Source organism: Strix aluco, chromosome 24, assembly GCF_031877795.1.
Source record: "Strix aluco isolate bStrAlu1 chromosome 24, bStrAlu1.hap1, whole genome shotgun sequence".
In the NCBI taxonomy this organism is placed as follows: domain Eukaryota; kingdom Metazoa; phylum Chordata; class Aves; order Strigiformes; family Strigidae; genus Strix; species Strix aluco.
The window spans coordinates 4466283-4493618 of record NC_133954.1 but is presented as its reverse complement, the minus strand read 5'-3'; the positions used below and the strand labels follow the sequence as shown (position 1 = coordinate 4493618).

At 45.7% G+C, this 27336-nt stretch overlaps 1 protein-coding gene and 1 long non-coding RNA gene across 7 annotated transcripts; both read left to right on the top strand.

The window, feature by feature from the left end:
• Positions 1–4160: 4160 nt before the first annotated feature.
• LOC141934126 (uncharacterized) lies at positions 4161–23256 on the top strand. The gene is made up of 2 exons (XR_012626280.1): positions 4161–4341; positions 22354–23256. It is a non-coding gene; the product is annotated as an uncharacterized LOC141934126 (long non-coding RNA).
• Positions 4944–20850, top strand: GOSR2 (golgi SNAP receptor complex member 2). Of its 6 annotated transcripts, none has more exons than XM_074849392.1 (7): positions 4952–5031; positions 7366–7478; positions 7814–7878; positions 11263–11371; positions 12479–12611; positions 15401–15541; positions 19167–20850. In XM_074849392.1, the coding sequence occupies exons 3-7, from the start codon at positions 7839–7841 to the stop codon at positions 19326–19328; spliced, it is 585 nt and encodes a 194-aa protein (XP_074705493.1). In that variant the 5' UTR covers positions 4952–5031; positions 7366–7478; positions 7814–7838; the 3' UTR covers positions 19329–20850. The 6 variants fall into 6 exon arrangements, with proteins under 6 accessions (XP_074705489.1, XP_074705494.1, XP_074705493.1 ...); XM_074849390.1 differs by lacking the exons at positions 4952–5031; positions 7366–7478 and adding exons at positions 5156–5565; positions 6144–7307; XM_074849391.1 differs by lacking the exon at positions 4952–5031 and adding an exon at positions 6090–6517.
• Positions 23257–27336: the final 4080 nt, after the last annotated feature.

Genomic DNA, 27336 nt, shown 5'->3' with positions numbered 1-27336 from the left:
ATTTTCCTACGTAAGTGTTAAATTATGCATACAGTTCAGGGCTATATTAGTGCCAAAACAGAATCTGATACATTTATGTATCAAACAGGGCTGCCCAGTAAATAAATGCAGATTTCCAAAGCCAGAGCTTTTAAGGCTTGGATCTTAAAACTCTAAAAACTCTCTAAAAGATATTGCTATGGGATTTGGGCTAAAGGGGGGAATGCCACCTCAGTAGAAGGCATTTGAGGCTCCTAACAAGTTCCTAATGCTGGGCAAATGGATGCAAGGTGCTGCATTTCTTTGCAGAATTACTGCAATTTCATCTGTTCATTGACTGGGAAGGCAATGTCAGTTCTTGCCCCTTCTGCCTCCTTGGCTTTGTTGGAGGAGGCTCTTCTGTTCCTGTTTTCCAAATTTCATCAATAAGGTCAAACTGAGATGTGATTGGCAGGCAGAAGGCACAAGGAACTCAGTCCTGCATGGAGAACTGAGCCATGCTTACTCGTTACTATGATAAGAGAACACATTATACTGCAATGGAGGCATGGAGTTACCAAACATACCCAATGAACTGCATGTACCAAAAATCCATCGAGGTCAGTATTTCACCTCCAGCGCTCTGTGGCTGTTGCCCAGGGAAGAATAAAAGCATAAGGCCAATATACTTGCTCAGGATGTTCTCTGAACCTCCAGACATTTGTGTCTCAAAGATCACTGGGTGATTTTTTTTCCTCCTATTTCTGTTTCTATCATATTTTCCTGGCATCATTGCAGAAGGGAGGGGGTTAGTGAAATGGTAAAGATGTTGTTTGAATTCTTTTTCCATTGGTCTGACCTTCCCCACCCTTGCTGTATCCCTTTACCTGGTACGTTTATGAAGAAGGGAATGATGGTCCAAGCATTTGTGACTCTTCTGGCCACACATCAGTCTCAAAACTGGCTGCGACTGTAGTGCAGAAATGTTCTTAATTTGGGAAGATGAGAAGGAAGGTGCAATGTGTCTTTAAAAAGCTTACTACCCAGGAAGACCTGGGTCCAGCACATCACCCAACAGCCCAAGAAATTTGATAGATGAGTCTCCAACATTCTTGTCGTGTCTCCCCTTCTCTTTTTCTCTGTTTCCACAGCCTCAAATGCTGAGAGGCGTGCTGTGAGGTCTGGCTTGTGTAAGGGAGTCTGTCAGAGCTGGGACATGCAGCCCCATGGCCTGCAGCTGGACTGAGTGAGGAGTCTCCATCAAGCATTCATCTAAATGTCTTGCCTCTGCGGCATGCCCTCAGGTTCGGCACGCCTTTGTTTTTAAAGCCACAGTTATTAGTATCAAGAAAGCATGCAAGGAGTTGGGGAATACTTTGTGTGCCCAAAAAAGAGAGGGAGCGGGGGGGGAGGAGGGAGGAGAGAGTTTCTATGCCTGTTGGGATTATGCTTAGAGAGACAGGGAGACACACATTATTAGGGTCTGATTTAAATAGAGCATCAGGGTCTGTTTTTTTGGAGAGAGAACAAAGTCCTGTAGCTGTGAGGGGAAAATGGGCTGATGCTGTCAGAGCAATGGAGTTCCTACAAGGATCAAGCTTTTCTTTTGGTGCTGCAAGGCTTTAAACTACAAGCCAGAGGACAGCAATGGAGAATGCACCCATGGGGGTTTGAATGCTGCTGTTGAATGCATATGATGTCTGTAGATTGTTTGATAGAGAAAATCCCCGCAGTTAGCTTGGGGTTTCTAAGAGAGCAGTGAATATGAAATCCTTTTTCTCCAGTAGGTGCTACACAGGAATGACCTGGGGACACATTAGACAGTGATAAGTGACTCTCTCCATCCCCTTTTATCCTGTTTACAATACAGAGGCTTTCCTTGAACAAAACCCTTTTTTTTACTCTCCATGCTCCTGGCTGTTGTGTCTAAAGGAGCCAATTTGCTGAAGAACTCCTCCTGGAAGGACTTGAAGTCTAACAAGAACAGACGCTTGGTTGCAGCATGTTGTTTCTGGCAAAAATCAATTTCTTCACAAAAGAACAGAAATTCGTTCTTGTATTTCAGTAGTTGCCACTTCATCAAAACTCTTGTGATACTTCTTAAAGCTCTGGCCAGGAGGGAAATACCGGCATCTATTTTCATTCAACCTCTCTATTTCCTGAAAGTGTTTGAAAACAGGGTATAATGACTCAGATAAGGGAGAGCAAAGAACAAGGACTGAACATATTTGTTACCGCTGCAGTTAATGTTTTTTATTGACATGCCGTTTATTCTTAGATCGATGTGATTTCTGTGGATTGAGGGACTATTAGACATCCAGGGGATAGTCTTTTTCCAGAGACTTGGCTCGCTGAATGACAGGGCAGGGCAGACAAAGAAAGTTTCACGCATTACCTGAGATGCAAAGAATGGATCCACAGGAACAAGAATCTCTCATTAATTAAAGATGTGTAGTTATTTCACTCATTTATATCTGTATGATGCTCAGTGACTTGTTCTCATGTGACTAGAATGTATTCTTCAGGTGCACACCCTTAACTGTAAATGAGCAACATCAGAAAAAACCACCACTTTGGAGACTGTTCCAGGCTCAAGGTTTCACATTTGCCCAGTGCCACATAAGAAGGTGTCTGCCTTAAGCTTCTCCACCTCTTAACACAATTTCTCATCTTCTCTCCAATGTTTGTCTTCCTTCAGTATCTTGAATTTTTGCTGTAAAGTTATTTAGGCTTTGCCTAAGTGAAGAAAAGTATGGAATAGGGCTGTTGTTGCTGAAGACAGATTATGATTTGAAAAGTTGTATTTAACTGTATTAGAGCATTTTATTTAGATGGACCCGGTTTAGCACATTATTGTTTGTGATACAGCAGGTTTCTCTCCATACCACAAGTGGGACAGGTAGCATGAACCCAGAGAAGGGTAGCATCAGCCCAACATCAGGGAGAATTCAAAACCTGAGGAACAAGAGAAGAAGACAACATTTAAGAGAGGGAAGAAACAGTGGAGAAGGAAAGAGCTGAGTGCTTGTCTGGTCCATGAGGGCAGAGACTACACTTACTAATTGTTAAATGACTGATCTGGAGGTATTAGTTGAATGCTTTACAGAATACACGTCTTTCCCAATCTTTTCCAACCAAGCCCTTATTAGAATAAAGTTATGTTTCTTGACAAGAACTATTTTCCATTAAATTACACTGACAAGAATGAGCTATAGTCCTAATTTTAGCTTTTTAATCAATCAGTTTTTGTACCTGTATTTCTAATGTCCTGGTGTCCTGACTAACTGCCCTGTATCTACTGGTTTTTTTTGATAATCCACCTTCTCCTTGATTCTCTCATAAAGCTGTAGGAGTTCAGGTGGCTCAGCAGACTACAACCATAAAGAACATCAGGTTTTGTAGTCCAGCACATACAAGAAAGGTTGTGGCTTCAACTGCGGTTGATTATCTGGTCAAAACAATTAAGAAACTATGTACAGATGAGCTAACTGAAAGCTGTCTTTCATACAACCCCAGAGCAAGGCCTGAACTGCCAGCCCTGTGAAAAATGGCAGAGGAACCTGCTGTTACACAGTGAATGGTTGATAATCTGGTGTAGGGAATTCAGTCTATCTGAAGATAAGGGGAAAAATCAGGATTATTAAGAAAACAAAGCTATTTGCACAGTGGATGCCCTAAGCTGACCATGACCGTGACCATTTGTGAACAAGCCTTTGGAGTTAAAGTAGTTCTGTGAAAATGAAGGACTTAATGGGACAGCTAGGCAACATTCAGAGGGGGTGGTGGTGATGATCAAAGAGCTGGAAAAGCTATTTTAGAAGGAATGCCTAGGTGTAGGGTTCATCTTACTTCCTGCTCAGTATCTGCATCTCCATGTGCCCTGTGCACCTAGACTTCTAGAGATGACCTGACTTCTAGAGGCCCCCCTGCAGTGCTGGGTCCAGCTCTGGGGGCACCAACAGCAGAAGGACACGGACCTGCTCGAGCGGGGCCAGAGGAGGCCACGAAGATGCTCGGGGGGCTGGAGCACCCCCCTGTGAGGACAGGCTGAGAGAGTTGGGGGGTTCAGCTGAAGAAGAGAAGGCTCCGGGGAGACCTTAGAGCGGCCTCCCAGGACTGAAAGGGGCTACAGGAAAGGGGGGAGGGACTCTTGATCAGGGGGTGTGGGGAGGGGACAAGGGGGAACGGTTTTAAACTGACAGAGGGGAGATTTAGATGAGATGTAAGGAAGAAATTCTTCCCTGTGAGGGTGGTGAGGCCCTGGCACAGGCTGTCCAGAGAAGCTGTGGCTGCCCCCTTCCTGGAAGGGTTCAAGGCCAGGTTGGACGGGGCTTTGGGCAACCTGGGCTAGTGGAAGGTGTCCCTGCCTGAATGAGCTTTAAGGTCCCTTCCAACCCAAACCATGCTGTGATTCTACGAAGTGGATGCAGTTCATATGACCAAAGACACCTGCCTCAGCTGACAAGGTCTTCACTGACCGTGGTGGGATCTGAAGCACCCACTGCACGGTGTGGACACCTGACAGACTCACGGGTTGCTGGGGGTTGGAAGGGGCCGTTAAAGATCCTCTAGGCCAAACCCTGTGCCGTGGACAGGGTCATCTCTCACTAGATCAGGTTGCTCGAAGCCCCGTTCAACCGACCTGGGACCCTCCGGAGGACGGGCCGCGCACAGCCGCTCTGACAGTCACCGAGCGCTCCGGGGGCAGCTCGGACACCGCCAGCGGGACGGCCCCTCTCCCCCGGCAGTGCTGAGCCCGGCGGAGATGGCGGCGAGGGGATGTGGCGGCCCGGGGGTGACAGCCCGGCCGGTGCCAGACCGAGACCAAGGCCTGGAAGCGCTCCCGCCCCCCCCCGGGGCTGCGGCCCCCCGCACCCCCCGCCCCGCGGTCCGGCAGCGCCCCCTGGCGGCGGCGCGTGGCCCTGCGGGAGGCGGGTCGGTGGCCGCCGGAAGCGGAAGTGGAGGGACCGGAAGTCCTCGGGACCGGAAGTGGACGGCGGCGACGTGGGCGGCGGAGCGGAGGCGGCCGGGCCGCGCCGCCGGCATGGAGGGGCTCTACCACCAGACCAACAAGTGCGTGAGGTGGCGGGGATGGGGGCTGTAACGGGCCTGGCCCCGAGGGCCCGCGGGGAGCCCGGGCTCGGCCGCAGCGCTCTGCCCGAGGGGCTGCGGGGGGAGCGCTTGGGGGCGGACACCCTGCCTGCGGCCCAGCGCGCGCTCAGCGCCCTTTAAAAGCTTTTCCCATATAAAAAAAAATCTCGTCTCCCACCGCGGAGAGTTGCCGCGAGGCCGTGTTTCGGCCGCGGGAGGAAGCAGAAGCCTGTCCCGGCTGGCCGTGTGTCTGTCCGGAGTCCCAGCCGGCTGTTAGCCACGTCAGTCCGAAAGCAAGCCAGGCTCTCGCCTCGGGATTTTAAAGCACAGGATTGCAAGTGTTCGCCGGAAACAAGTGACTCTGTTTTCTTACTGCGCGTTTAAGGCACACTAATTTAGTAGGATTTTTATGACAAGCAGGGCTTTTGGGGTGTCTAGCAGACAGAATTTAAAGCACCTCGGGAAACGTGTGACTCCTGATAAAACCCACTCTGTTTCACAGATAAGGCTAATCTGGTGAGTTAGAAGTGGTGTGAAAATTGCAAAATAAGGCAAAAAATCGTGCAGCTCTGTGTGATATGGAATAACTCATGGGAAAGAGGTGAAAGGAGACAGTTAATCCAAATATTGCAAGTTCTTGTGGTAGTGGGTTTCTTTATTGAGCTCTGTTGAAGGAAGTGGTGTGTTAAATAAGAGACTTTAACGGAATAATGATACAGTGACCCTGTAGGGAAGAGCGGGAAATCCTGCGGTTGATCTAGAAATGCATACCCATAATAGTAACTGTTATTGATAGGGGAATAATCTTGTCTTGTTCCCTTTTCTATATTGCCTTATCCTGTGATCACAGCATGGTTTGGGTTGGAAGGGACCTTAGAGCCCATCCAGTCCCACCCCCTGCCACGGGCAGGGACACCTTCCACTAGCCCAGGTTGCCCAAAGCCCCGTCCAACCTGGCCTTGAACCCTTCCAGGGAGGGGGCAGCCACAGCTCCTCTGGGGATTGTAGTCACTGAGTTGTGTTTTTATTATAGTGTGTGTTGTCAGTCTGGGGATACTCTGAATTTTTAAACTCTTCTCCTACCTTTTCCCCAGACTTACTGTATTTTCTGGCATGGGAAGAGTCCTGGTGAATGTGAAGTATTTTTTCTGATCCAGTTGCACATGATCTGATTCGGCTCCTACACCTGGATTTCTGAACAGGCATTTTAAGAGCATTTTAAGAGCAATGCGAGTTGCAAGCTGTCTGGGGCATCCCAGAGAAACTGACTGTAAATAAAACTACAGAACAAGTGTGGGTTGCAAGATACTGGATATTGAATTGGTTCTCTAGTTAATTCGAAGTCATGTGGTACTTCCAACATACTTGGTGATCTTTTCAGCAGCACAGTGTTGTGATTTGAAAGGTAGCCCTGATAGTTATTAAAAAATCTCAGAACTGAAGAATAAATATTTTATTACTCTGTAAGGTAAGTTGGTTTCAGAGGTCTGGCTTCATAAACATTTGTGCTGTAGTTATCAAACAGTACATACCCCAGAAAAAGAGTCACTGATGTGACCAAAATGATGATCTAAAATTTTTTTAAAAAGAGATCATGATATTCTTGTAACTTTTTAAGTGTGTTTCTTGAAGCCTGAATCCCAGCTGCCGTGAGATTGTTTGCACCAAGTATGGCCAAAGGTCCGCCTGTCCCAGGGTATGTTCAGCATTGCCTAACTGCACATCTCCAGGAAAGAGAGTAAGAAATGGGCAAACTTACACCATACTTCTGTTGAATATTGTCCCAGTCTCTCAGAAGTGTGAGGCTTGGGGGCTTTTTGAAACAGGAATTTAACAACCATCAACGTTTGGTGTTTTATTTTTGTTTTCCTTTGCCACTGCTTGTTCAGAACAGTAGTCCTTTCTTTCTCATCGGTTTTAAACTTTTGATTTCATTTGATGCCTCTGTAATTCCTATGTTGTAGGAGACAGTGAAAATCATTCCTTATTCACCTTTTCCTGTGCCATATCTGCTCTAGGATATCTCCACAGTGTCATCTCTAGTCCAGACTGAACAACTGTTTCTTGTGTGGAAGCTGTTCTGTACTTTTCATAATTTTTATTGTCCTTTTCTGAGCCTTTGCCAGTGCTTCTGTTTTCTTTTTGAGAAGGGAGGGACAAAACCTGCGTTTAGAGCTGAAGAGGTGCACTACCCGTTTATGGAGTGACATAAAGGCGTGGTGTCTCATCAGCACTCTTGACTTTCCCGGTGTACGCAGGTAGCGTTTCACTGTAGATCTGTTATGAAGGTCCCTCTTGTACCCACTCTTCTCCCAGGTGGATCTTCCCTCTGCTGCACTCGCCTCCTGGGAGTTCCTAGTGTGAATTGGAACTCTTCTCTCCATGATTGTCTTGGAGTAGGTGGATCTTAATGGCTTCCAGCATGCCAGGTGTGTGGCACGGGGAGAGCCCCAGCGCAGGTTATACTTACAAAAAGAGAGCTAGAACTGGATGGGAAATCTTTTCCTCAAAGAAAGCCCTTTCACCTTGATTTTTGGTTTTAAACTGAAAGTTATTTTGTAGATGCATATTAAGTGAAGAACTGGGCTGGTTTTCTCCATTCAGTGATGAGCTGTCGGCACTGAATACCATGTATCTGATTTCTATTCTGTTCTAAAAAGTACTTCTAAGTAAAAGAAGCCAAAAATTGAGGTATTGAAAAATGATTTGATTTTACAACTGTTAACTGACTTCTCCCGTTAATTTACTCTTTGTCTTTTGATAGGCAAGTCCATGAGGTCCAGTCTTACATGGGGCGGCTGGAGACTTCAGACAAAGAGTCAGTACACTGTAAGTAATTAATTAGTGAGAAAAGTCCCACTCCAGTACTGATTTGATTTAGCATGCATCTTTAACGTTGTATGCTTTATCATTGTATCTACAATGATTATTGGAACAAATTTGGCTCTTCAATCATTGTGTATCAACTGGTGAGACATCACCAATTTGGAATGCATTAAAATTATTTTACTATTTGATTTCAGTAAGGTGCTGTTTTGTATGAAGGACAGAGTGGAAAAGACAGAACAAGAATTTACTTCAAATCATCTTCCTCTTGTAATTCTTTAATTGACAGTGCTTACTGTGGATGCTTCTACGGTGTCTTGGTATGGGAATGCCGTATATTTTTTGGTGCTGTTAGATTTTGGTACTCATTGTCAGGGTATGCTGTGGAGGCTTTCAACATAAACAGGTTAAAAAAGCCCACACTGATGCATTCATGGAGTTATAATGAACACATTGATGTGAACAGAACTGCAAATTCAGAACATCACCGGGCTAGTTTGTTAGAAGCTCAGAAAGCTGAGAAATGTGGTTGTGTATCTGTCCTGTTACTTTGCTATTCCTTAAGTATCCACTAATTGGCAGTCTTCCCCAAAAGATGCTTAGTCCAGTTTCTGGGGAAAATGCTGTGATTTGGTGTGCGGGAATTTAAGCAGGATGATTCTGATAGTTCCTGTTTGCATCAGGGTCAGAACCTGTAATTCCATCTGCTTACGAGAAATACGTAGAACAACTAGGTCTGAAATTGCTTCAGTAAGTTTGGACTATAACCCTGTGCTAATAAATGACTGTAATAAAATGCTATGATAGGTTGTGGCAGGACTTTTTACCCCAGTGCAGAATTGGCAAATGTAATTTGGACCTGTGTTTGAAGCTTTAATTCCTGTATGAGTAATTGCTAATGGGCCTCATCAGGAATTTCTGAAGTGCAAGGACACTGCATTGACAGGGAAGGGATCTTGCCCCTGTACTCGGCACTGGTGAGGCCGCACCTCGATGAGTGGGTTCAGTTTTGGGCCCCTCACCCCAAAAAGGCCATTGAATGACTTGAGCGTGTCCAGAGAAGGGCAACGGAGCTGGTGCAGGGTCTGGAGCACAGGTCTGATGGGGAGCGGCTGAGGGAACTGGGGGGGTTTAGTCTGGAGAAGAGGAGGCTGAGGGGAGACCTCCTGGCCCTCTGCAACTCCCTGAAAGGAGGGTGCAGAGAGGGGGGAGGAGTCTCTTGAGCCAAGGAACCAGCGCCAGGACAAGAGGGAATGGCCTCAAGCTGCGCCAGGGCAGGGTCAGACTGGCTCTTAGGAAGGATTTCTTTGCAGAAGGGGTTGTTGGGCGTTGGAATGGGCTGCCCAGGGCAGGGGGGGAGTCCCCATCCCTGGAGGGGTTCAAGAGTCGGGTTGACCCAGCGCTGAGGGATCTGGTGGAGTTGGGATCTGTCAGTGCTGGGTTAACGGTTGGACTGGATGGTCCCTTCCCTCAAGGTCCCTTCCAACCTGGATGATTCTGGGATTCTGTGACTGGATACATTTATGGACACGTTGACTGACTTCTGTTACTCTAAATATATTTGTGAAGCATGACTTCACTGTAGAAAGGGCTGTGATAACTTTCCTGTCAAAAAATAACAACATGTCTACTGGTTCTGTTTTTTGTGGTGGTTGTACTACTCCTAGTACAACGCCAGACTTCCTGGACTGCTGTTTGCTGGATGTGATTTTGGAACCTCTGGAAAATTAACATAATTTGCCATCTTGCTTCTGCTACTTGAGACCGTTTCAAGAGATGGGATTATGTACCATCGTACGTAGTCAGTAAATGAACATGCTGTTTCTCTCTATATATAAAGATACAGATACATGCTCTAGATATTAGTGTGTGTTTCAGAATTTATGGGAAGAAGGATTATCTTTTGGCTGAAGAGCAGGAATAGGAGGCAGGAAATCAAACTTTCTGTTGTAGCTTTCCTTTTCCAGCTTTGGGCAAATAATCACTTCTTGCTCAGAAAAGCGCAGGATGACCACGATAGTAATACCATTGCTTGGCCTGGCAAAAGCTGATGTAATTGTCTGTCTGCTCTCCTGGTTGCTTTTCTGTTAAGCTTAGCTGTACTAAATGATGGAGAGATGAATTAGGACAATTTGATTTGTGTCTATATATGTGAGTTAGTTACTCTTGGAGTCTGGGAGATCGAAGGGCAAAGGAAAGGGGTTGTACGAGCTGTTTTTGCTTTTCTGGGTTCTGCTGAATGCAATTTGCTGGAAAGTCCTGAGAGGCTGTGGAGTGATTAGTTTAGACTTTGGTCTAAATGCAAAATAAGAACAAATGGTGTCTGTAGGATTTGGTGACTGTTTATACCGGCTCTGACCGTGGCAGTCTGAGACTTCAGGACTGTCCTCACGGCTGCACAGACATGACGGTGCTTCTGTGCTCTGATAACCCATCTGTGGACGTGCTCTGGGGGGCCGTACCTTCAGCCTGCAGCTCACCTTCTTTAAACACAAGAATGTCAGATGATTAGTGATGCTCCTGTCTTTTGTCCTTCTGTGCAATTCTTTAAGTTGTGAAAGGCTGGATTGTGACATGGTTAGAAAGTGTGGGTGTCAGATGAGGAAGGGGGTTGTGGCTTGTATCATGTTTTGCTGGTCCATGTACAAAGTACATTTACCACTACAGTAACTGAAAACATATGACTCTTTCCCAAGTTGTATCAGTTTCCCACCTCATTAAAGTACAAGTATATGAGTTTGCATTGTGTTCTATTGCCCCCCAGCTATTTCTGTGCACATTATCAGAAGCAATTGCAATGTAGATGATAAGAGGCAATTATTTTGGGGCCTTGTTTTCCCACCTGAAAGGGCTTCAGCCCTGTTTTGCCCATGTCTTTCTGAGCTGCTTCTCCAGTCTGCCAGTTCCTGTCAACTCTGAATCCTTCCCATCCTCTGTCAGTCTCCCCTGCTGTAGGTATGGATGATGTATATTAACTCTGTGTTAACAGTTTTCAGAGGTTTAAATTGCCATTGTTGTGAGAAACGTCTTGGCTATTGGCTTGTGTGAGCAAATCCTGCCAAGGGAACAGGAAGGGGCTGCAAGGGGGAATGTGGGAGCTGTAAATCCTAATACATGGAGCTGATAGGGAAGGAGGCTCAGATATCTTGACATTGGAGGGGCTTTCCTAGCCCCCTTCTCAGAGGACGAGGAGGGAAAGGCAAGAGTCTCAAATTATTGAGTTAAAGAAGTGGCTTTTCATGATATGTATAGTTCTCAGTTATCTGATTTTTTTTTTTTTCATCCGGTAAGGACTTGCATCTGCCAGGTTTTAAATACTGCTTTGAATGCTTCGCTCAGATTGCAGTTCTTTAATTCAAATTACATCACATTTTTATTTCCTTGCAGTAGTAGAAAATGAGATTCAGGCAAGAATAGACAATATATTCAGCAACTTGGAACGTCTGGAAATCCTGTCCAGCAAAGAACCTCCCAATAAACGACAGAATGCTAAACTGTAAGTTCACCTTTTTTGCTATGATAGTGCAGTGAGGTCTTTGTAATTATTTCCATTACATTTATTGAAGCCCTTTGCCTTTTGATTTGAGTGAAACCATTATACTTTGCATAACTTATCTCTGTGCTCTACAGTAGCAAAATTGAGGCACAGAGGCAAAATCACTTTTCTGCATTTAACCACAGACTGGTGATGGAGCTGGACTCATGGCTGTGTTCTGAGATGAGCAGAACATGGCACTTCGAGGCTTAAAAAAATTTCTATTCTATACGGTATTTGCTTTTAATGGCATTTGTGGAGGTAAGGAGTAAAATTAATTCAGTTGGTGTAATTTCCATTTTCCTAGCTGTTGGTGACTAAAATAAGAAGGTTTCTAAAGTTAGCACTGGTTTGAGTAGGAGGTTGGACCAAAGACCTCAGGACTTCAGTTCTAATTTATTCTGTGACTCTACTATTAATGTTTAGTCCCAAAATGTCTTTGTAGGTACTCGGGGTAGATTTCATGTCACCTATATTAGAGGTTGGTATCTGAAATAGTCATCTAGGCTTTCTTTATAGTCATCACATATTTAATCAGAGGCAGGCAATGGAGTTCTGGGTGTTACTTGTTTTAGCCTAATGGAGATGTTTCCTCTATTGCCCACAAACTTTTAAATTCCTTTTAATAAAAACTCAAACTTAAGAACATGGTGCTAATTAATTAAACTTGAAAGTTAATCTTTTGTGTGCATGAGGGTCATAAAATATAAACTGTTCAAATTCTACCATCTTTCCAAATCTGTGTTAAATGAGGAGTATATATGTAACTCCTGAAGAGACTAGTCATGGGATAGGGATGTCCAAGACCGCACAAGAATTCTGCTTCACATTCTGTCATTAGCCTCCAGTTAAATTACTGCCTGTTTAGTAGAAAAGTGAGGCATGGAAGAGCTAAGTCTGGAATATAGACCTATTTTAATATCCTTTATCTTCTAGATAAGTAGAACCCACCATTTTTTATTATTTGTCACTGTTAATTTATAATGCTCTGTTGTTCATATAAAAAACACCAGAAAAGAATGGTATTTTTATCCCTGGGAATGTCTTCCTGTTGTTGATCCTTTCTAGCCGAGTTGACCAGCTGAAATACGATGTTCAGCATCTGCAGACAGCTCTGAGGAACTTTCAACATCGCCGTTACATCCGGGAGCAGCAGGAGCGACAGCGAGAAGAGTTGCTTGCACGCACATTCACTACTAATGTAAATATTCTTTATTTTAGATCTCTGTGTTCTAGAAGCCATAGTCTTTCAGAGAAGTTTCAGGCAAGACATAGGCATGACTCTATTAGATTGCTGCTGTGAGATGTAAATGCAATAAAGGTAGAAAAGAGTAACAATATGTGTTGAAAAAGTGCAACTCTCTCATGAGGAAAAGTTGGGCTATTAAGAGTCAGTAGTAAAAGACTTCAGAAACGGCTGCTCCTGTTTTATCCGGTGCAGTTCTACCCCACTCTATATAGCAGTTTCAAAAGGGTGAACGAGGTAGGTACCAAAGTAATACATTTTACCTGGATTTGTGTCAAATGTCTTTGTCAAATCCTGAGATCTGTAAAATGTCTGGCTTTTATACACCCTGCTCTCAGTAGATGTCAGCAAACTTTAATTTGGCCAAATATAAATCACACAGCTGGGAAAAAACCCCCTTGCGTTTTTACGTATAAATGATTCAGAAGTTTTTAATAACAGAAATGTGTTTTCACCTGTTCTTGTTAATTCTCAGTTCCTCCACTGGGCAGTCCCCCCAGTGCAAATCCCTAGAGGAATTTTGTCTGAGTAATGTGGATTTGCTTTCAGATTTCACTTTTCTGTAACTCAGAAGCTAGTTTCTGTTTTGTTTTGGTTTTTGGTGTGTTTTTTTTGTTAAAGGCATATAAACTAACATTCATTATCTGTGTTGTCATTCACTGTTAGGGCAAGGAAGAATGAATGTGAGCCATCCTATTTTCTTGAGATTTGGGAAGTTTGATGCACATCTCAAAGCCTGCCATAAAAATGACATCTAGCATTTTGTTGGCTATTTCTAAATTACAAACAAGACTTGAAAGGAACACTGAAATTTGAAACCTGAGTTGTTTTCAAAACACTGTGGTGTTCCTCTGCCAATATGGAGAAATCTTCCTGTAGGAAAATCTGTCCAGAAATAAAACACTTGTGTAAGTGGAACAGTTTTGAAGAGCAGTAGCAGGCTAGCAAATGCAAAATAAATGGCAATTTTTTTTTTTTTTTTCTCTTTTAGGTGTTGAAAGGTGTCTCAGGATGAAAAAAAAAAAATCACATGATTATTTTGTATTTCTTTTAACTCATTACAAAAATGTGACTTTTAAAGTAGAATGACCCTTTAATGGGAAAATGATGATTTATTTGTCAGTTACTGGCCTATCTTTTTGGTTAGAAGTTTACACAGTTTCTATTTATATACTACCCTATTCTCTTAAATAGAAATGCCAGCTGAGCGTGTAAGCATCCTGAATAAATCACAATACATAATGGCTTTTGAAAGCTGTAGCAGTGTTCTGAATATTTTGCTTAGTTCGAAGGTAAATACGGTCTTTATCTTTAAAGCCTTCCCTTGTACCATTCTGGAGAAAACCACTAACAGCAGATGAAAGATATGATGCCATCTAGTCTCCCTGTGAGGAGGGTCAAAAATCTACTTAGATATTTTTCTTGCTGCCTTGTAGTATATAAAAAAACCCTACAAGCTCCTTGTATAGGAAATGAAATCCCTGCTGATTTGAAGTTTAATAAATATCTGAAATAATAACTATTGAGATGTAAATCCAAGTGCTTCTGCTCTGCAGACGGATGTAAGACAAGACCTTTGTTTCAGCCTTAGTGCTTCATTGACATTTGATCAAAGAGATACGTATGCTGTCACGGCTTCTTCACCCTGCAACAGCTAACAGCTCTGTCCTTTACTCTTCATTCTTTTACCGTAAGCAGAACACCCGTGTAGGCAGTACAACATCTAACACTGGATCGTACCTGTCATTCACGTGTTAACATTTTTTTTTCACAATGATCACCAGAGTCTACTCAGAGCAAGTTTGGTGTTGTTACATGCATGTAACCTACACCTGACAGTCAGATGTAGGGTATTAACCATCCTCTGCCCTAAATGTGAATTCTGCATTTTGGCAGCTCTTGTTCTAAGTACATGGAAGCATGTTTCCACACTTAACCTCTTACCGATACCATGATTCCTGTCTGTAAAACAGTGTGGGAGCGATGAGCTGTTATCTTCACTCTCTGGATGAAATGCTGTCCAGAGAAGATTGAGCTGGAGGCCTTTGAAAGACAAAAGTGATCACAACCTCTGACCTCTTGGGCAATCCAGATTACAGAATTTTACCCAGTTATTTCCGTTTCAAGATTTATAGTTTCATTTTTCCTGGAAAAATGTTAATTTTTTTTTTAATTTTTTTTTTTTAGATAAGGCCTTGGGTGTTGAGTCAGACCTTCAGAGAACTAGGCTCGTGTCTGTTCACCCTCACTATCAGAAATTTGCACCATATTGTACATTTATAGAATGTCATCTCCCAGACGTTGTGTTTTGCAGGCCTTCTGTTGCTGAGAAATGTGATATTCAATCTTTCAAAAGTCTTTCACTTGCAGTGATCAAATGACTCCTTGTTAAACACCTTCTGTTAGCTTTGATGTTCTCTCTTGTAATTCCCTTTCCTACATACATCATAAACTGAGATTATAAAAAATTCTCCATTTTTAATCTGACTTTTTATCTTCAGTTGAACAGCTGATCAGCTTTGCCTTTTGGCTTGTTTCCTGTAGGCTTCTCTAAATTACTTTTTTCACGTAAATATTAATGTTGTATGTAATATCCTTATGAAAAAATGTTTAAAACATAATCCTTCAAGTCCTGTCAAGTTTTTGCCACATTTGTTTCTGCATGTTCTTTTTCTGGATCTAACTCTGTCTGGGCAGTGTGAGTGAGCAGACACGGTAACCAAGACCCTGCATTTCCCCCACAGGACTCTGACACCACCATACCGATCGACGAAACATTACAGTTTAATGAATCCCTCCAGAATGCCCATCGTGGCATGGATGATCTTATTGGCAGTGGGACCAACATCCTTCAGGGGCTGAGGGACCAGAGAGTGACATTAAAGGTGGGGGCATCATTTTTTACCAAAAAGACCCCACATTTTTCTGTGTTTATGATGACCAGGCTATGTAAAATAAATACATGTTTGTTTCAGTTCACTGCTTCAAGCCGAGAATGCTGGGAAAGGCCCAAACTCCATTTTAACTGAACCTGAAATCTTTACAATTTATCATCTTACTAGGAACATCTTTAAAGCTCTTTTTGTGGCTGTGTGGCTAACAGTCTTCACCTGCACAGTAGTTAGTATTTGGAGTGCTGGATGTTATGTTTTGTTCCCTTATGGGTTTGGTTGGTTGGTTGTATTTTGTTCTTTTTTTTTATTCAAGTGAAGAACGGGAAGTAATGGCTAGCTCACAGATGTTGATTCAGATGAACATCACTCAGAGCAACCACAAAGCTGGCGTAAAGTACTTAAGATTAGTAATTAAGATAATACTCTCTCAGGTCTAATGGACCTTAACAATATATCCCCCTGAATTCTGTTAATGACAGCTGTATTTCTTCACGTCTCTTAATAACAGATACTTGTCTTTTATTTTAAAGACTGTTCAAAGTGATGTTAAATTTTGAGCGAATAGCTCAAAAGATACCAAAAGTTTTTCAATAAGAAGTGTGTGTTGGAGGAGAGCTGGATTTCTGAAAAATGTGGGGAATTCCCTATGTCTGTTGTATTCATCTTCTGATGGGGATAACTATTGTCTGTTTTGTGACGCTGCTTTTCTTTTAGGATGTATCTGCCAGAGGATTTAGGCATTTTTAATTGCTAACAGAAATCCCTGCTTTTGGTCAGATGAATCACACTTTAAGCTCCAGGGATGGCAGACCAGGGTTTCACTGGCTGTGGAGGCAGTCTGGCAGCTTACACACATAGAGCTGAACTGCACACACGTGTGGATCTCACCCTTGAAGGGCATAGGCATTTTGTTGGAGCAACTTGTAGGACCAGTGGTACCATTTCCTAGGCGTTCCCAGAGCTGGATGTCTTCACAGGGCAGAGCTGCTAGGTGCTTATTTTAATCTACTGTCCATTGCTCTTCACAAGCCAGGTACCTCCTGTCCTGATCGGGGTCCAGGTGACCTGGCATTGCCAAAGCGCTGCCCAGGACCACTGCAGGGTGTAACAGCAGAGGACATTTGTCCTCTGTGTTTAGCTCTGGATGGCTTTGGTGGCTGATCACATTGGCTTGGGGCATCTGGTCATTAAAGTGCATGAGTGTACTGTACTTCACACAGGAATTTGGGTTGTTGAGTCTACAGGATGGTAAGTCACTGATTCAGGAGGGTTCCGGAGAAGAAGTGAGTACATCACAGGTCAGGAGAACTTAACCACAGTTGGCAAATACGATAAAGAAATACTTGCAGAACCTGCTGCCTCAAAGAGTCTGATAGGAAATACTATTTCTTGTTGTAGTCTACAGTTCTGTCTTGTTTCTTTTGCTAGTTAGGTTGCAGTAAGGTGCCTGCATTCCTCGTATATCATGGTGGCCCTTCTGCACTGTAAGCACGCCTTACAACAGCTGCCAACTTGTAGCAAGGCAAGTATACTTTGGGTCAGAACTGTCAAAGTTGTTAGCATGTCTCTGCCCACTGCTACCAATAGTCTGTTCTTTTGGGAGCATCATGTTCTTATGTTTTCAGGGGGATACTTTGTCTCACAGATGAGGAAACAGCTTTTCATATTCCTTTTCCCCTTAGCTTAGCTTTTCTTACACTGTCAAAGACTTTGTTGCCCGTTTACAAATCTGGCAGAAGCAGCTCGCACAGAGACAACTGGCAAAGATCAACGGGTTACTTTGGAAGCATGTTAGTCTCTGTAACTTCCTGGGTATTGCATCTAGATAGACAGGTATGAACCAAGTATTACCAGCTTGTTGCAGGGCTTTAACTGTTCTGGTTGTACAATTCCACTGTTCCGATGCAAGAATTGAAGAGTCTTCACTTTCCTATTGTTTGCTTTCATTTTAAAGCTTCATATTTGGTTTCTCTTCTCCAAGGTTTTCCTTTGTTCTGAAGGAGTGGGAAAAGATTGCTACAGAGACAGGAAAAGTGCTGAACTTGAAAGTGTAGTATCCAGGGGTAATGTGAGGTATATAAAATGCAGGTGAAAAATGTGATTGTGTTTTACTGGCAGAGACATAACATGATTTCAGCAAAGGGCCTGAACACCTACACAGCCTTCTACAGAAGAAACTTTATCTAATTTGATATTGCAAATCTGCATATTTTATGGATTGAGAAACTGTTTGTGCACGTATGTCTAACATAGTTGATACAAATTCTGTCCTCAGAGAGCTCTTCTGTTCTTAAGTCAGGTTTATATTCAAAACAGTTCACAAATTTCACCTTTTTATTCTTCTGAGACCAAAGATACAGTTGACTGTGAAAACAGAAGCTGGAGTTTTTATTTTAAAGTTAAACCATGGTAGTAGAGCACTGGGAATCTGTACTGTTGACTTTGCTCAGAGAAGAAATAACTCAAGTCTTACAGCTTTCTGAAGCCGGGTGTTCTGTTAAGGACTTGGACCCACAAGTCAGTTTGAGAGACGAGGTCCGTTATCACTCGTGAGGGGGCTGTTTTCTAGCAGTGCCCATCGTTGCACACATAGCTGCGGTGGAGGTTGGTGCTGGCCGGTGTCTCTGCCTGCCTGCTGGGAGCTGAGCTGTGGTGGTCAGTTTGTCTGGCTTGTCTGGAAAGGTCTGTCTCACCTACCTGTACCACTGTGACTCTGTAGCTGTGAGTTCCCTCCCTTCCTCCCAGACAGGGCAGTACCCAGCTCTGAACTGTGCCCAGAGTACAGCCGTGTGTCTGTATTTCATACAGTTTCCTTTGACTATTGCTCTGAAATAAAGTAGGAGTATTCCTGGGGCACTGCAGTAGTGACTCCCCAGCTCGTTTCCCGTTACCTCCAGTCCTGCAGCTCACTGTTTATCTGCCACGTGCTTACTGCTGACGTGGTAACTGGGAGGATCCACATTCTTAATAATACCAACTGCTTCAGCAGTGAACCAGAACTGAGCTGTGGGCCTGCCTGCAGCACACCTGCTAGCAGTCTTTGTTCAGTGCTTTTCTCCAGAAGGATTTCTTGAAATTGCATTAATTACATTAATTTATATGCCTTTGAAATTGCATTAATTACATTAATTTTATATGCCTTTGTATTGCACTCTACCATAAGCCTTACAAGTTTCTGGACCTCCTTTTCAATCTCTTGTTGGTATGAACTGTACTTCAGCAGGAGGGAAGTTCTGCAGTACAGGTTGTCTGATTAAGAATCTCCAAGCTCTTACTAGACTGTGTCTCTGAAAAAGGACCAGAAGAACTCTTAATGCCTCCGTAGGGAGTGCTTTTTCTCTGAGCCACTCTGTACGATGTCTGTGTCCAGACAGATTGTTTTGTATCTCTAACCACATTCCTGTTCATGTGTGTGAATTAATTAGTCGTCATCGAGCTATTTCCAGGGTCCTGTGGCCATCTCCTCTTAAACTGTAGGAACTGTTGGCTGATAGCAAGTTCCATTATCAGAATTCCACCACTTGCCACCCATGATGAAATAAATATTCTTGGACTGTGGAATAAGAAGTGTTGGACCATGAGGTTAATTGTTTCTTTGCCGTCTCTTTATTCTTAGGGTACTCACAAGAAGATCCTGGATGTTGCCAACATGTTGGGCTTATCCAATACAGTGATGCGGCTGATTGAGAAGCGAGCCTTCCAAGATAAATACTTCATGATCGGGGGAATGATTTTGACTTGTGTAATTATGTTTCTTGTCGTGCAGTATCTGACATGAGCTACTGAACTGTTGCCAGAGGAGATTGTCTTCTGGAGCAAGACAGACTGTCCTCCAGACTGTACTTTCCTCTGAGTGCTGCTTTGGATGAGCCCCTTCTGTGAACTTCAGAGTTTACAAATCACACTCAGACATGTCATGTGGAAAGCGCGTAGGGAAACAAATTTCTCTGGGGACGCTGTAGTTGAGAATGGCCCTATAAAAATAACCCTAGCCTTTACTGCTCTCACTGTCTGCAAGTTTAAGAATCTGGTTAAATAGGAAGCAGAAGTGAAGATTTTGCCCAGCTGTACTGCAAGGTAGGAGTGCCCTTTTGGGCAGGTGGAGATAAGAGGATGCAAAGGCAGAGCATAAGATGTAGTGAGCCTTTCCTGTGCTGGCTACAGGTCACCCTGATCACTGTATTTTGCAATGGAAGAATGGCACTGAGGAGAATTTCACATTGTGGGCACGCTCCTGCAGAGTAAGTGTGCAAAAAGTGAGGGGTTCCCCTCTGCAAACTCACCATTTTGATAGAAGGATTTGTGGGGAAGGGTCTTAAAGCACGGTTATAACTCAGCTAACTTTTATTTACGCATACAGTATTAACCAGCACAAATCTTTCTGTTCCAGGCTGAAATGCTTCCCATCTTAGCTGAGGTATGTTTTGGTACCTTTTTATGCCCCGCTGCTTCCCAGGGGAAGCTGAATGCTGAACTCCTGCCTGTTTCAGTCAGCTGCACACAAGGCCTGTGTCATCTCACTGTGCCTAGTACCAAATCCAGCCTCTGAAAACTGTAAGGCTCTGACATTTTTTTAATGCTAGTGCACATCACATTTTGGTGAGTTGCATTCCTTTTCTGAGGTGGTTGGCTGAGGTTTTGTGCTCTGTAGTTGGTATTTTTTGAATCAGTGAAGCAGGCAAGTCCTTGCTGTGCTCAGATTTAGTTTTGCAGTTTTTATGTCCATAGAGCTGGAATGGGCTCTCTCTGCTGTTCTTTGTGTTCAGAATAACTGAGATCAGGGCAACAGACCTCTCACTTAAAATCAGTTGTTGTCAGAAGAGTTCCCTGAAGCTACGTGCCTTGGGATGGTGAACATCCCTCATCCTTGGGAAGAGTGTTCTTTGTGTTATCTGTCGTACCTGCAGAATTACTGTGAAAGACCTTCTCATACAGATCATCCCACCGAGGTGACAGCCAGCTTAGACGTGTCTCCTCGGTTGTAGGGATCTGTCCACATTTAAACATTCACAGTTACGAAACGCCTCATTGTTTAAACATGTCACTCCTTTCCCTGCAGGCTGAGGGGGCTCTGTTAGAATGGCTGTCCTGAGATTCTGGGCATCATCCATTTCAATCAGCCTTCACATACATTCCCATCCCGAGTTGTGTACAAGCCTGGAGCGTTTCCAGATGTCTGACAGTGGCGCAGAAGTGTCGTATTCAGATGATGTGGCATAATGCTGGCAATTCCTTCATTTTTTTCTGTCTGGAATGGTTATGGGTCTCTTAATTAGTAAGATTAAAAGTTCTGCATTCTATCTTTGCTGCAATAAGCTTTGCTTTTATTATGTAGACTGTTGCAAACTTGGAGAAATGGTATTAATAACTGTAAAAAAAGAATTTCAGTTAATATGAGCAAGGAAAACCTGCTGTAGCTGGGCTTGTTTACAGTTGCATAACTAAAGTATTGACTGACCTGTGTGTTGTGGCAGAGCTTTGAAGCCCAGATGAGAGTACCCAACTTCATCAGCTGTCACAGGCCAGGCAGCTTCATACTTGGAGCCCAGGGCAAGAGAAGAGTCAGTCAGGGTGTGAGGGTGGAGGCCGAGATGCTGTCAGTGCCTGGATGATCCTATCGGATGCTTCAGCAGAAGAGAGCAGGAAAACTCCAGTGGTTGTGCCATCAGCACAATCCTGTGTGCCAGTGCCTTCTGGCTGTCCATTTTGTGCTTTTCAGTGTGTTTGATGCTTTGGAAGTGTTTTGTGCTCTTGTTCCTCGCTCTGCCAGGCTTTCCCAAGGGAACACATTCGCAGACCTAGTACAGAATCGGTTTTCATTGGAGCCTGAGGGACTAGGGAATTAAAAGGAAAAGAGGAAGTCTGCAGTGATGGACCATCTGTCTTGCTGTATCTTTAATCTAAATCTTAGATCTAAATTTACCTTTAGTTTATTTTAAATATGAAACCTGATAGATTAAGCATACTATGCACTTGCAGGATCATATTCTGTGAGATCAGTTGGGCACCATGTAAGGGATCCTTACAGGGATCTTGACAGGCTGCAGAGATGGGCCCGTGCAAACCTCATGGAGTTCAACAAGGCCAAGGTCAAGGTCCTGCCCATGGGTCGGGGCAATCCCAAGCACAAATCCAGGCTGGGCGAGGAGTGGCTGAGAGCAGCCCCAAGGAGAAGGACTTGGGGGCATTAGTGGATGGAAAACTATGAGCCAGCAACGTGCACTTGCAGCCCAGAAAGCCAACTGTAACCTGGGCTGCACCCAGAGCAGTGTGGGCAGCAGGGCGAGGGGGGGATTCTCCCCCTCTGCTCCGCTCTGTGAGACCCCCCTGCAGTGCTGGGTCCAGCTCTGGGGGCACCAACAGCAGAAGGACACGGACCTGCTTGAGCGGGGCCAGAGGAGGCCACAAAGATGATCAGGGTGCTGGAGCACCCCCCTGTGAGGACAGGCTGAGAGAGTTGGGGGGGTTCAGCTGGAGGAGAGAAGGCTCTGGGGAGACCTTAGAGCGGCCTCCCAGGACTGAAAGGGGCTACAGGAAAGGGGGGAGGGACTCTTGATCAGGGGGTGTGGGGGTAGGATGAAGGGTAATGGTTTTAAACTGACAGAGGGGAGATTTAGATGAGATCTAAGGAGGAAATTCTTCCCTGTGAGGGTGGTGAGGCCCTGGCACAGGTTGCCCAGAGAAGCTGTGGCTGCCCCCTCCCTGGAAGGGTTCAAGGCCAGGTTGGACGGGGCTTTGGGCAACCTGGGCTAGTGGAAGGTGTCCCTGCCCGTGGCAGGGGGTGGGACTGGATGGGCTTTAAGGTCCCTTCCAACCCAAACCATCCTGTGATTCTACAATCCCTGGTGAATTTTTTTTCTGTTCTGAAACTGGTCCAATTCCACCTTGATTTTACAACTGTATGGTTTAGTGTTTAAAGGATGTCATGTGACGGTGTTTAAAGTTTGTATAGTTGTGACCTATTGTAGCAGGATTTGTCTTACACCAAGGTGGGACTCTAGCCAATTTGTTTCCTTATTTGGCTTGTGGTAGGAGCTATAAAATAATTGGAACTGGATTTTTGTTCTGGTTTTGAGCCTAGCTTGGCGTTTTAATACATGTTTCTCTGTTCATTATTTTGCCCTTGTTCTTGTGTGGCTAATTGCCCTTTTGTAAGCAAAGTGTCCTTGCTGTTCATTGTGTCTAAAGGTGACGTGGGGCTTGAAGGAGCCACTTGGGTAATTGGATTTGATGATGTGCAACTTCAAACACATTTGTACTACGTGTTAAGTCCAAAATGATTTACAAGAGCATCTGTGGTATCTCAGATGGTGAATGTAACCCCCGACGCCTCTGTGGTTACGGTGTGCCACCGTAGGAGCAGGGGTGGGATCAGGATCCCTGCTAACGTGAGATGAGACAGAGCTGAGACCCTGGTGGCTTTACACGTGTTGCTGCTGCAGCTCTCTGGGAAGTTTCCTTTCTCGGGAGGAACCACGTTTCCTTCAGCAGAGCTGTTCTTTCTGCGGCACAACGAGCGTCCAGCTGCTGGATGAGCTGCGCTCTCATGAGAGAACACCATGGAAATTAACTTGCCTCTGGAAAAAAACTTTTTACCAGTATTTTATACATAGAGGGGCAAGGGTGGGACATGATGTGATTCATGTGGTGTGTTATGTGAATAAAGATTTTTCAACCAAAATAAAGGTTTTTTTTTTTTACCTTGACTAACATGTAAAGTGCCCAGATACTTCAGCTGGACAAATTCCAATAGTCTAAATATTGAGGCAGGAGCCCCTGCCTGAGCTCAAAGGAAGCTCACAGGAAGGGGGAGCGGGGTCGGGTACCCCGGCAGCAGGGATCGGTGTTACTCGAGGGTCAAAGCTGGAGCTCAGCTGGGACTGAGACTAGTGAGGGGTGCGGGGGGCTGGTGTCGCTGTGCTGGTGGCCAAAGGAAGCAAAGCCATGGGCTGGGGGAAGGGGCCACCACGGGAGGCAGCTGGGGGCCTCCTCCAGCTCCCCCGCTGTTTGCCCATGCCGGAAGGGGTGTGGGGGCAGCCCCACGCAAGGGGGAAGCGGTGCCCGGAGGGGAGGGTGCAGGGAGGCGAAACCAGGCAAGTCCTGGGTGCCGAGGGAGGGTGTGTGCAGTGAGGACAAAGGAGATGGGGAACGGGTGGGTTTTCTTCCAGGCTGGGTGGAGAGGAGGGCTCGGCAGAGGAGACGGCGCCAGCAGGGAGGAGGTCGTGGGGGGGCTGTGGAGTAGCCCAGTCTGTGCCAGTGGGTCCCTCTGCTCTGGGGGGGCTGGAAGGTGGGGGCTGTGTGTGTGCTGGCTCCAGACCAGGCGCTCCCAGTGATGGCTCTCACTGGTGAGACTGGTGGTGACGCGGCAGCCTTGTACAGCCCTGAAGTGGTGGTGGCTCCGAAGGGTAGTGGAGATGGTGGTGGTGGAAGGGGGGTGTGGGGGGGAGCGGGGTGCAGGTGGGAGCTGTGCTGCAGGGGACACCCAGGACCTCGGCGTGCTCTGCCCGCTCCCTCTGGCACTGGAGAGGGGCCAGACCTCCCTCTGCCCTGCCCCCTGCTGATGCTGGCGGGGGGGGCGCTGCAGTCCCGCTGTCCTGCTCAACCTTCCTCCTGCGTTCTAATGAAGGATAGCGAAGGAAGAACGTGGGGGGCAAAATGTGGCTGTTGATAAAGAGATTGTGGATTTAAAATGTGAGATCAAGGGTTTAGATTATCCTTCTCTCGCAATTATGTTTTATTTTGTAGTAATTAAAGTTCCCCACAGCTACAAAACACTTATTAAATCAGAAAATATCCAGCAAAGAATTCCAAGTTAAAAATTCATCCAGTGATGCAGGTATAAACTAGATAGATCAGATCAGCCTTTGGCAGTCTGCTGAGACAGGTCTTCACAGTTGATCTCCTAGGGTGGTCCCCTAAAGGACTTCAATACGGTAAGCAGCAGCTCACGCCTAGAAATAGTATTGTTGCCTCAGCAACGTGCTTTAAGGTGTGACTGTATGTGTAGAAGAAATCCAGGAGGGTGCAAAAGAGAGGGGTAAAAATTTTGAAACAAAGTTTTAGCAGTTAAAACAGAGTGAATCGTTTAATGTATATGCAGATTGGGGGGGAGATAATGAATTAAGACATTATAATTGGATGGGATAGAATTTAGAAGGAAGATAGTACAGATAAGTACTAGAGGATGTTTGTACTTGTCTAGTAACCAAAGCTTTATAGGTACGCCTGTGCATGTTTACCGTTTGCAAATGTTAACCCTATAATGCATGGTTACAACTGATACGTGTTCAAAACCAACACCCCCTTCAGAATAAAAACCAACGGTATGACTATAGTAACAACATCGAATGCTTCAACTGTAGAAGAAAAAGCCTGTGAGCTATAGCACAATCCAGAGGTGATGGTATCCTGCTTTCACAGTACCAGTGTAAATAGTACAAAAGTTTTAATAGTTGCTCTGCAGGGGGTGCTCCTGCCTCACTCTGTTTTGTCTTGCCCAAGGCCTTTGGGTGCTGAAGCATTTCCCCGCACTCCCCCCCCGCCCCCCCCACCCCCTCAGCCCAGGGCTGGCTCTCCCTGTACCCAGCAAGCACGAGCTGCTGCAGTCCTGGGGGGGGGATTCTTGGCAGCAATCTGCCCTCTTCCTCCCCAGGCAATCATTTGGCTCTTGTTCTTCTCCCACTCTTGGGTTTATCCTTGCACCTTGATTTAGGGAAGTGAAAAGCTGAGAGCAAAGTGGGAGGTGGAATAAAACTGGCCTGGTACCAGAGAACAGCAAGTTATACCAACATTCTGGACACGGGCAGTAGAAATGATGACCTGGCTGGAGTTCAGGTGACACCAGACTTGCAAAATACAGGGCAGGTGTATTGTCAGAGCCGACAGCTGTGCTGGATGGAGTAAAGGAGTGCTGCTCCCTTGGCCATCACGGCACCTCCAGAGCAACTCAGGTGCTGGCTTGGCGCATCCCCTCGTGGGCAGGGAGGGGGGCACGCCAGGCCGGGCAGTGGCAGGAGGGAAGAGCCCTACGGGAATCCTCAAGGACTTTGTCTGCAGAGCCTGCGCTCCCGCCTGGTTTGGGGACGGGGCTCTGGGATGAGTGTGCAAGTGCCGGTCTCCCGCTGGAGCCCGAGTGGGGGCCGGGTGGCAGCAACAGGCGCGGCTGCCTGCGCAGCGGGTGACACCTGCAATCCCAGGGGCTCACGGCAGCATTCCCTGGACAGGGACGTCACAGCAGCAGGGATGAGACACGATGGCTGTGGCCCTTCCCACGGTGACCCGTGCATGGCGGGGAATAGGAACCGCTGCCGTGAGACACCCAGAGGCTGGGAGCTCTGTGTAGGAAGGTCCTTCCCAGACGCTGGACAGCTGTTGGGCTGTTTCAATCTACCTGCTCTGGAATGTGCATGTCAGGGGCTGCCTAAGGAGACACCTTAGGCATGGTTTGGCTACTGATTTGAAAGAAATACACTCAGCACTGCAGCTGTGAGGGCAGCCCAGGCAGCCACTGCTTTGATTCCCAGCCTGTTGCTGAGCGAGCACTTGTAAACGAGCTCCAAGCTGAAACTGTGCTTTTAGGTTTATGAGTTATACCCTGGACTAGAAGCCAGGGAAGGGGAAATGACTTCTTAAATGTGGTTTGGTTGTAAAGTTGAAATCTGAGGCCAGAGCCTGATCTGCCAGAAAAAGGAGACTTTATGCCGCCTTCAGTAACCCCAGGCGCTCTCGCCTGCTGGAACCTGGAGTTCAGAAGCAGGAGGTGGTTCCCTGAGGAGTTAAAGGAAACACTACATGCAACTCCTGAGCGCAACTCAGGCTGAACTACCGCTGCAAAGAGCAGGGTACAGCCAGAACACAAAGGCTGTGGTCTGGAGAGAGTCCCTGGACAGCGTGGTTCCCACCACCACCCAGCTCTCTCCTCCAGCCTTCCTGACCACAGCACAAAGGAGCTGGACGCTGAACTCCAAAGGCAAAACAATACTAAGGGCCTGGTCACCTTCCAGAACAAGTGTGAAGGGGCATTTTGCAGCTGGTGTTTCCTTGCCCCACCGGGTAGATCTGTTCCCTTCTCTCCCTCCCACCTCCAGCACTTTATATTTGCTTGTAAACACCCCCATGATGGAAAGTCTTCCTCATTCCTGCTTTCTCTCACCCCCTTCCCCTTTGCACTGGGTGGGAGACAATATAGTTCAGGACCCTGTATTTATGTGTCATGATTACATTACAAGAGTGACTAAGCAGGCTGTAACTGATCAGAGTCAAAGCTGCTTCTTTGCAGTAACAAGGATCCCTGCCCCCTTTGGTGGGGCAACACTGGACAGTGCTGCGCTCCTGGATATCGGCTGGGAACAAATGCAACTACCCCAAATCCCAATTAGCTGAAGCACTGAGGAAAGAGCAGCCTGAACTGCTGGGGGAGGGAGAGACAGGGGAGTTTTTCCAGGGCTGTGCCACTGGGTGTGAACAATGCACACGGACACACTGCAGCCATGAGTGCATCTCTGTGGGATTACAGGCACCATCTTCATCTCTAGATCGTGGGAAAAGTGGAGGGAAACAGGAGAAAGGGGTGCCGCTGGCTGTGACCAGAGGATTGCATGGACTTCTGGAGTCAGCAACGAAAGGCTGAGAGCTCAGCAGTGCAAACTGATGGGTGCCAGAGGTCAGGCTGAGAGAACCAAACCCGTCCATGCAGACCTTGACCCTGAGAAGAAGTGCAGCTAAAGGTAGAGCTCCACCTTCCTCCCTCAAGACAACAAAGTGAAAAATAAACGAGTTTGTGTGCA